The sequence below is a fragment of the Peromyscus eremicus genome, chromosome 10 (genome assembly GCF_949786415.1).
Source record: "Peromyscus eremicus chromosome 10, PerEre_H2_v1, whole genome shotgun sequence".
Taxonomy (NCBI): domain Eukaryota; kingdom Metazoa; phylum Chordata; class Mammalia; order Rodentia; family Cricetidae; genus Peromyscus; species Peromyscus eremicus.
This window is the reverse complement of record NC_081426.1, coordinates 93,949,623-93,960,145: the sequence shown is the minus strand read 5'-3', so window position 1 is coordinate 93,960,145 and position 10,523 is coordinate 93,949,623. Positions and strand designations below refer to the sequence as shown.

The following is a 10,523-nucleotide window of genomic DNA, read 5'->3' as shown; positions in this document are numbered from 1 at the left end:
CCGTCAACTGTACTGGTAGCAGCTCAGGGGGAAGAGCCTGTAAAATTTAGAATCAGCACAGACACAGACTTTCTAACGAATACAGCCCGCCCCTGCACAGCTGCTTAGACGACAGTGCTGTGATCACCCCTACATTATCTCACTGTTAGTGACGAGGACAACTTAAAAAACAGAAGCTAAATTGTCCTTCTAACTGTAAAGAAAACAGAGACAGTAAGGATGGCAAAAATTAATTTGCATGTAAACTACACTGCAAACCTACAAATTGTGGAAATATATAATTTAAATGTCTAAAAATATACTTTAAAACATTTATGTCTTAAAAATTGCTGCAGGGATTTTATATGTATGAATACATGACTCTTCAAATCTCAATCAGACCTCCAGAGACATTCTATTTAAAAATCTCCAACTTGGGACCAACACAATGGCTCAGGGGGTAAAGGCACCTGCCTCCAAACTCAACAAGTTAGATTCCCAGGCCCACATAATGGAAGGAAAAAAACTGTGCCTGGAAGTTGTCCTCTCACCTCCACATGTACTCACTGAGTGACATGAGTGTGCATGTTCACACACGCAGACAACATACGTATTTACACATACACATTTTTAAACTTAGTGCCAAAAGGACCAAATTATTAACAAATTATTCCTTTACCTTAGTTTTCCCACAAATATCTTTAAATTTTTAAAAGAGTAAAGCCAGGCGGCGGTGGCGCACGCCTTTAATCCCAGCACTCGGCAGAGCCAGGTGGATCTCTGTGAGTTCGAGACTAGCCTGGTCTACAGAGCGAGTTTCACGACAGGCACCAAAACTACACGGAGAAACCCTGTCTCAAAACAAACAAACAAAAAGAGTAAAAAAGGTTGATCAAGTCCTAGGACCCTTAAGAAGTTTTCTATGTAGTAAACAGACTCCTAAGTAGGATCCAAATTTTCTAGTTTTCAACTAACCTTCTTGTATTTGGTTCCAAATTACTACAATTAGATCTAAACGCTTACCAGATTTTTCCACCTTAAATGCAAGCTAAACAGTTTATTATTAAAGCATAACGGTCCAGAAAACCCATACTTGTCCCTACACTTTTGCATGTGTATGTATATAGGCACACTGCGGGGGCGGGGGCGGGGGCGGGGCGGGGAGGGAGACACACATGACATGACTCATGTGGAAGCTTGAGGCTGACTTCAGGCAGCTTCTTACTTGTCAATACAGCTAGTCTGGGCTCATCAACTAGCTCCTGGGATTTCATCCGCACCATCTTCAATGCTGAAATTACAGGAAGCTGCCACACACAGCTGCTGGGAATCTGAACTCTGGTCCTCATTCTTTTTTTTGTTTTGTTTTGTTTTGTTTTTCGAGACAGGGTTTCTCTGTGTAGCTTTGCGCCTTTCCTGGAACTCACTTGGTAGCCCAGGCTGGCCTCGAACTCACAGAGATCCGCCTGGCTCTGCCTCCCGAGTGCTGGGATTAAAGGCGTGCGCCACCACCGCCCGGCTTGGTCCTCATTCTTAATGAACATTTTCTACACTGAGCCACTTCCCCAGGCCTAGAAAATCTAGTTTCAGAGGCCTTACTTTATAGCTGGGCAGTGGCTCAGCAGCTAAGAGTGCTAACTGCATACGCATGGAAACCCGAGTTAAAATCCCTAGAACATACATAAAAATCCAGGCATGGCCACACACACAGGCCTGTAACTTCAACACTTAAGATAGAGACAGGAGGATCTCTTGGGCTTGTTGGCTACCAACCTAGCTCCAGCTTCAGTGAGATCCTGTCTCAAGGGAATAAGGCAAAGCATAGCAGAGCAGGACACCCAGCATCTTGCTCTGGTCTCCTGAGTACAGGTATATGCACCCACACACAGCACCTACACACACGTACACAAACATGTAATACTCACACTTCTACAAATGCTCATATATTCGACTTAGTGTTTTATCATGTAAGTTGCCCATTCAATGTCTCAAATTTTGGGGAAGTTAATTTCATTAAAAAGTTGTCACCTCTTATAGAACTTGGTCTACTTGTGGGACTCCCAGCAGTGGGAGCAGGGCTGGCTGTCTCTAAAGCTTTGGCTGGCTTTGGGACCCTATTCCTCACACTGGGTTGCCTTGCCCAGCCTTAATACAAGGGGAGGAGCTTAGTCCTATGCAACTTGCTAGGCCATACTTTGCTGACACCCATTTGAGGCCCATCCCTTTCTGAACAGAAACAGAGGAGTGTGTGTGTGTGGGGGGGGGGGGGGGGTGGCAGAGGAGAGGTGGGGAGGGAATGGGAGGAGAGGAGGGAAACTGCAGTCAGGATGTAAAATAAATTAATAAATTTAGTCAATAAAAAACATTTCCCAAACTCAAACAAACAGACAAAACAAAACAAAAAAACCCAGCTGCACCCCATCACAAGAAAAGGGTGTATTAATGACTTAGGAGTACAGCTCGTGCTGACCATTAAGAGGTTTGTGACTGTAAAAACACTGCTTTTCAGTTCTACAGACGGCCACCTGAAGATAATCACGTAAAAGTTGGCCAGTCTCCTGTCCTCTTGATGAAGATGTAGGTACAGTTTACTTTGTTAAGAAAAGTATTTGAAAGAGTGAAGGAGAAACAATTCATTGTTTTTTTTAAAAAAAAAACAGAAAGCTTGATTCTTGGTTCTTCAGGCAAAACAGACACGACAAAAGAACACACATTCTTTGTATTAAATTGTATTTTCAGGAAGATTCCAGGTTTGACATAGGCACAGAGAGAAGAACAAACTAAAGCTAGTATAAACAGGATCATTACAGCCTGACCTCTGAAATGTGTTATAAAATACACAGTAGTCACACTTTTTAAAAATAGGATTGAGGAAAAATGTTTTAATTCAAGTCTTCTCAATCACTTGAAATACTTGTGAGCTAAACTCATACATTAAGGCAGATATTGATTTTTAAATACTCATTTAACTGATGAAATGTTTAACTTGCAATCAAGGAGAAGGTTTTTGTTTAGAAAGAAAAAAAAACATTTTATTGCTACAAAGGTAACTGTACACAATAGCCATTAAGCCATCTTAATGCTAACTGCTACTCAATGTAAAAAAAAAAAAAAAAATAAAGCAAAACAACAACAAAAAACTCCACAATCAGGACAAAATACTTGCCCAATTCATCTCTTCTAGAGTAAGTACTCAAAAACTGAATGCACACTTAAAGGCTCACTCCCAAGAGCAGCACTGAAGTTCAAATGATTACAACAGATAGAGGAACAACACACATCTAGTATCCTGAACACCAGTTAAGGTAATAAAAATTAAGCTTAAAAATTATACAAACAATTTATCATATCTAAGTTTGGTATCTATAAAAACTAAACTGAAATCATCTTAACTTCATTTTATTAAACAAGTGCCAAACATTTAGAAATTATATAAAACAAATTTTATATGTGGAATGCATGCAACATGGTATCAATTCATATCATAAGCTATTAAATGTCTTCCCTTCCTACAACAGGACAGAGTGTAAAGCTCCACTCAAGTCTAATGCCCTACACCTGACTGTGCTCAGGCTGCTCAGCAGGACAGCTGGCAGACTCCTCCTTCCCCTCCTCCTTCTCCTCCTTCCCCTCCTCCACCTCTGCCTCTGCCACGTTCTCATCATCCCCTGATTCCGCCCTTCCCTCTTCTCCCTCTACTCCTTCCTCTCCCTCTACATCTCCTTCTCCCTCCACGACTCCAGCTTCCTCCCCTTCCACCTCTTCTGTTTCCCCCACTTCCTCTACTTCATCTTCCTCCTCTTCTTCCTCCTCCCCCTCTTCCTCTTCCTCATCCTCCTCTTCTACGGGTTCATCAATCTTCTCTTCATCCTCTTCATCTCCTTCTATCTGCTGATCCTGAGAATGATCTTGAACTTCAAAAGGATTCTCTCCCTAAAAAGAGAAATTGGCATTTAGTCAACACATTTGTTTTTCTATTAGTGATACTTGCTATATCATGGAAAAAATACTATTTGAAGTTCTTTTTACTTAATGGCAAACCTATTAAATATTTTAAAGTATCTACTTCATTCAAATGTGAGTATATATTTTATTAATTATTTTATATACCATAAATTAGGGCACTCAAAAAGCCAAAATTTTTAACTGAATTTTTAAAATCATACATAAAAGTAGAAATGTGTTTGAATACAAAACAGCTGATGCAGACAATCTGCTTAATAAGACAACTACTCAATGTGATTCTGCTCTGGGGTCTCCTAAGAACTCAATAAAAACCAAGTACCTCAATTTAGTTACTAGGCACCATGACTTGTGCTTACACTTTCAAAGCTAGGCAAACATTCAGATACAATTTTATCGCTTTTATTACTTTTATCTCCTGTGTGTGTGCACACATGCACGTGCCCATGCTGACATGTGGAGGTCAGATATCCGTTTTCTCCTTCCAGAGCCTAAGGCTTGAAGTCTGGTCATCAGGCTTGATGGCAAGAGCCTTTATCTGGCTGAGCACCACAGCAGCCCTACAATTTCATCTTAGTAATTATTTATCTGGATTAAGTCTCATATAAACTGGTCAAACTGGAAGTCTATATCAATAAGGGAAATGAAGAGCCAGTGAAGCTTATTAAAGCAAACTCTATTAAGGCTGGTGCTACACTTTAAGATGGATCAGACAGGAGTGTGTAGAATGAAGTGAAATAATAAATACCTGGGTGGTGCAGGTTAGTTGATACAGAATGGGCTTAGAAGGCTCAGTGGTCACTCTCCATAAGAAAGAAAAGGGGAGGAGGACACTGATGAGGACAATTCTAATGGCCACAGATAAGAACACTGAGAGCTGCTGGTAGCAAAAGACCACGGGAGTATACAGCAGGTGACTAGTGTGCAGAACCCAGAGCCCAGGGTTCTGTTGGAGAAAACTATCACACAAGGCATTATGGAATTACTGTCTTTTGAATTAACTGGTTGTCTCTAGTTGTAAACTTCTTGTGCAATAACAGCTATGATTCTCCCCATTTACCGTGCATGTCCATGTTAGTGTACATGTATTCTCACGATTGCATCTCAATCTTGTGGGCACACATGATTGTGAATAGTCTAGAAGATGGTTTCTTATTTAACTGTACAATTTTTTATGAATGAAAACATACTAAAATATGCTTCATACTAGATCTATTGTTCCATGTGGACTGTAGACACTTAGAGGTCTTGTTCTCCATCCTTAGCCACTGAGAAGGCAAAAGTTCTCGTAGAACTTTCACAGAGCAGAATTGCAGGTGCCTGGCCTTGCTGGATCAAAACTCTTCAGAAGAATTATAGTGAACCAGAGTGATAGTGCAAGTGTCTGGCTTTGCTATATCTTAGTCCTTCAAGAGATCAATAACACCTATGTTGCCCTAAACTTCCTTCACCGTCACCTCCCTACTCTGATTCAAAAAACAATTAACACTTTGTATTTATTTCTACACCAGTTTTTAATGCAAGATTTTAGGCTCGTTACACTATGTATATGTCCTGAGATTCAGGTAATTAACAGAAAAAGGCTGTTAACTGACTAACCATGTGTGGATATTATTAATCACATAAAACAGTACATGTATTCTTTGCCTTTTCCATTGGTTTAATTTCTTCCCTTATAGCTATCCCTTTAAGAGACAGCCAGATGCCAGGTGGCGGTGGCACACGCCTTTCTTTAATCTCAGCACTCAGAGTTCGAGGCCAGCCTGGTCTACAGAGCGAGATCCAGGACAGGCACCAAAGCTAACCCTGTCTCGAAACACACCCCCTCAAAAAAAGAGAGACAGCCAGAACTTTTTACAACCCACAGCTGTTGTCAGTCACCAGTGAAGCTGACCAAGTCTTTGCCAAGTGTGACTCTTATCAGAATATTTGTCCCTGGGAGTTTACTTTGTAGTTTTTACTAACAAGTTGTTAAGGAATGGACACATATATGCTTGGGGGGGAGAACGAGAGGAAGAACTAAGATAGAACAACGAGAAAACAGCAGAAGAAGAGACAGAGAGGAGCTAAGTATGAGAACAGAAAAGAAGCTGTGCAGATAGGATTGACTTAGAAGAATAAAGTGAATGGACTAAAGAGCTCAGTGTGCATAGATTCTTTTCACTATCCTAGATGATCCTCAGCTGGTTGTCAGGTTCTTGCACGGACCCTGGGAAAAGGTTATTTAGGAGCTGGACCCCAATAGTCTTTGTTAAAAGAATATGAAAGATGTGGGACATTAACAGAATATGTACATTAGAATGGGGAGAGAGGAAGTGGGTGGGTACATGCTGCAGACATTCAGAATCTGAGATATCTAAAGGTTTACAGGCACCTATAAATTTTCAGCTCAAATAGAAGAATGCTCAAAGTAAAACATTTACATTACTAGGTTACTTGCATTGAGCAGACAGTGGAATTAGAGTCCCACATGGGATAGTCTAAGGTGGACTATAGGAGCAAAACCATAGAAGCAGCCTATATAGGGGTGAGAGAAGCAGAACATTATTTGCCAAAAATGGTAGTTTAAAGAAAAAATGATAAATTGGCAGTGTTAATAAAACAGATAAAAGTAAAAGTATTGAAAAAAATCACTAGAGTCCATCATTACTGAATGAAGAGGGCTCCTAAGGATTTAGGTTTACATGTTTTAAACAAAAGAACGTTAATTTTTGTGTTTGTGTATGTGAGTGCATATGTATGTTCAAGTGTATGTGGAAGTCAGAGTACAACTTCTGGTGTCATTCCATTCTGTACACCATGATTTTTGAGGCAGGGTCTCTCCTAGCCTGAGGCTTGCCAATTAGGCAGGGCTAGCTTACCAGAGAGCCCCAGGGATGCTCCTATCTCCATCTCCCCAGCACTGGGATAATAAACATGCATCCCCATGCTCAGCTTTCTTAAATGGGTTCTAGAGCTCACTCAGGTCCCTTCATTTGCACAGAAAGTGGTTTACCAAATGAGCTAACTCTCAAGCCCCAGTATGTTAATTTTAAAGCAGTGGCTGTGACAACTGATCACTGATAATCTTAAGAGAAGTTTTGAAAGGATGATGGAGTGGGAGTTACAGCAATAGCAGCGGTCCAAGAGCAGGTCTCTACAATCAATTTCCTATCAAGTTGACAAAAAACACACTGTCAGGCACTGGAGCTCTTTCTTAAAATACTAATTTCTAGTCACTCTCAGACCTTCTGAATCAAAATTGCCAGGTAGAAGCCTAATAAGAAACACTTCAGGAGCTGGGTGCTGGTGGCACACACCTTTAATCCCAACACGTGGGAGGAGAGCCAGGCAGATCTCTCTGATTTCAAGGCCAGCCTGGCCTACAGAGTGAGTTCTAGGACAGGCTCCAAAGCTATACAGAGAAACCCTGTCTTAAAAAAACACCCCCCCCCAAAAAAAAAACTAGCAAATAAAAAAACAGAAAGGAAGGAAGGAAGGAGGAAAAGAAAAGAAAAAAAAAGGAAAGAAAAGAAACAAAACACTTCAGGATATACTAATCTGAAAAGTTCAGGAAATTAATTGAGGGTCATTAAAAGGGCCTGGGTGGTTTCTATTTAACCATACCTTTCAAAAAGACCCTGATTATTATGGTGATATTTTATTTGTATTAAAATGTTATTTGTATGTTAATAAATAAAGTTGCCCGGGGGTCAGAGCTATTAGCAAGCCATAGGAAAGCAGGGCAGTGGTAGCGTACACTTGTAATCCCAGCACTTGGTAGGCAGAGCTGGGTAAGTCTCTGTGTGTTCAGGGATACAGCCATTATTGGATACACATGCCTTTACTCTCAATACCAATCATGGAAAACCTGGAGGCCTATACAGACAGGCCGTGATGAGGCAGTCATGTGGTTGGGTTTACAACCAATGAGAAGGCAGAACAGGAACTCTATATAAAGACATTAACACAGGGGTAGTGAGTTCGGAGAGGTAGGACCACTGCAGGAGGACGGGTAAGGTTTTAGCTCTTAGCTCTGACCTCTTGGCTTTCTTCTTTGCATTGGTTCTGTGTTTCTTATTTAATAAGAAGATTGGTTACATCTACAGATTATGCTCTTCCACATGAGAACTATTCAGTTACAGTAAATTATAGGAAGCAAAGAGCCTAACGTAGGGCAAGCGATCTTTTCAAGTATGGTAAGAAGAGGCAGTGAAAAGTGAGTCCATGAAAAACCAGGTCACTTTTTAGTTAAGGGAAGTAATAAGCACTGTCTGTCTGGAGAAGACAATAAGGGGGAAAAATCAGATCCAAAAGGGAGCGCGAATGAAGGGAAACAGTAACAGAGGTGAGGGACCATCCAGAAACACACACAGAAGTCGAAGGTGGAGACTCGCATTGCTCTCTCCTCCCTAGTGCGAAAGTACGGGAGTGGAGAGGACAGGGATGAAAGCTGGGCTACCTGAAGAAAGGGAAGGGGCTGAAGTAGTAACTACAGAAGACACAAGTCAACCAAACCAAACTAATGGCTGGGGACACAGCTCATAGAGTGCTTGCCACACAAACATAGGGGCCTCGGTTTGAGCCTCAGAACCCAAATTTAAAAGCCAGGCCTGGTAGCACAAGCTTGTTATCCCAGAGTTGGGAAGGCAGAAACAGCAGCCTTGATAAACATGCAAGCCCCAGACCAATCACAGACCCTGTCTCAAAAACAAGGTGGATGGCTCCTGAGGTGACATGATCGAAGTTGTCCTCTGGCACCCACATACACCATCACAGGAAGCATTTACAATCACACGAACACATATGTGAATAAAACTAACATCTTGATCTTCTCTTCTGAGGGGATGAGAAAGGAATTATTGCTCCCCTGTCCTATAATCCCAATAATTAAGAGAAACAATGTGCTACCTGTAAGCAAGATAGTAAGTAAAATTCTTCCCAGTATGTGGTACTGTATTTATCTTAGTATCACACTATGACTATCACCTTTAATTATATAATACTTCCCAAAAAGCTTTTGTCCAAAGTCTTACCTTAACGAAGCGTTCGTACCGCGCCTTCACAATTGGATTATTTAAGATGCTTGTCGCTGTCAGCACACTTTCTCTTTTTATCTGTTCCTTATAAGCCTATGAACACCAGGACACAGTGAGATACTAGAAAGGATGGCATGAAAAGTCTACAGACATAAAGTGGTATTTTACACAAGACCCTATATTTAAATGACTTTTATAATAAATTAAGCTATGAATAACTATAGCTACCAGGCTTTTCATCTAAATCATTCATCACTCAAGACTACGAACTTTCACAAGCCAATAAAAGTACAGCACTCCCAAGTGCAAGTCTAGGTGTCTAGACATTTGATTCCTATCCTTTTCACTCTACACTTCACACTATCAAAACAGAATAATCCAAAAATAATCAGTCTTCTTCAGGGTTTCTAAGTTATTAAAAGAAGTATTATACAGAGGGGGAAAAGGTAATATAGAGTGTGTACCAGCAAGACAGCAATGGCTCAAAGCGTGTCAGAGAGTCTGGGGTATGTGAAATTCACTTCATTCCAAAACAGAAATGTAAGACTCAAGTCTCTTCTATTTAAATTTAAATCATTAATTTTTAAGTCGTCAAATACATTTTACAAATTCCCCACAATATAAGCACTCATGTTTTTTGAAGTAAAGCTAACTAGAGAAAGCCCAGCATAAAGAGCAGAAATGTGTACTAAAGAACAAGTAGGCACTAAGCTGTTCAGGGATATCCTGTCCCAAAGTCACAACAGATAGTAAATGCTAATACTAGTTTTAAATGCATTTTTCCAAACGATGAGAAAAATAAGCTAGTTGTAATAAATGCTAACTTTAATCTTTAAATGTATTTTCTTCAACTACCAGAAAAATTGGCAATAAAAATTCCCTTTCTTATTTGTTCTAACACGCATACTCACAAAACCATTTTGTAGCAACTATAAAAGAAAATAACAAAAACTGCTTAACAACTATGATTTACTGAATGCTTAACTATCACCAGCCACCGTTTTATTAGGTATTACAAACTAGTTAACTGAATCCTTAAACAAGCACAAAGGAATGGTGCCAGTCTCATCTTACAGACAGAGAAAGTCAGATAAGGAACTCCTTTAACACCAGGATTCAAATCCAGAAAGCCTTGCTCTGGAGTCCATGACCTCAACTGTGACAAAGCTGCCTCCCAGCAGACATGCAGCTGTTCACATTTCAGATTATCAGGACGGTATGTATGAAACAACGGCCAAAGGATGATAAGAAACTGGTACAAATTTAAGAATTTTATAAAGAGATTAAAAACTTACCTGCTTCCCTTTGACATGATCAGGAGACTTGAGGTGCTGCTGAACTGAACTATGAAAAGCAGGGATATACATGCTGCAGGCACCACAGTGAACAGTCTCTACCTTCACCATGTGATCATCTGCAGTAACACCTACAAAAAAGTTCATTTAGGGAAGAAATGCTCTCACATTCTTATTCTTGATGAATCAAGTTCTTACTAGTTTTCATCACCATTTGTATTCCTTACAACAAAAGGATCAGAGCATGTAGGCTTATGTCAAGTTCTTC

The 10,523-nt window shown here is 40.3% G+C and overlaps 1 protein-coding gene across 1 annotated transcript in view; it reads right to left on the bottom strand.

Annotated features, from left to right (window-relative positions):
• Positions 1-2,692: 2,692 nt before the first annotated feature.
• Znf326 (zinc finger protein 326) overlaps positions 2,693-10,523 on the bottom strand; it is a 46,576-nt gene continuing 38,745 nt past the window's right edge. The window contains exons 10-12 of the mRNA XM_059274885.1: positions 10,256-10,386; positions 8,958-9,053; positions 2,693-3,912 (exon numbers count right to left, since the gene is read on the bottom strand). Of these exons, the coding sequence (XP_059130868.1) occupies positions 3,532-3,912; positions 8,958-9,053; positions 10,256-10,386 (608 nt within the window). The 3' untranslated portion in view covers positions 2,693-3,531. The remainder of the gene's footprint in view (positions 3,913-8,957; positions 9,054-10,255; positions 10,387-10,523) is intronic.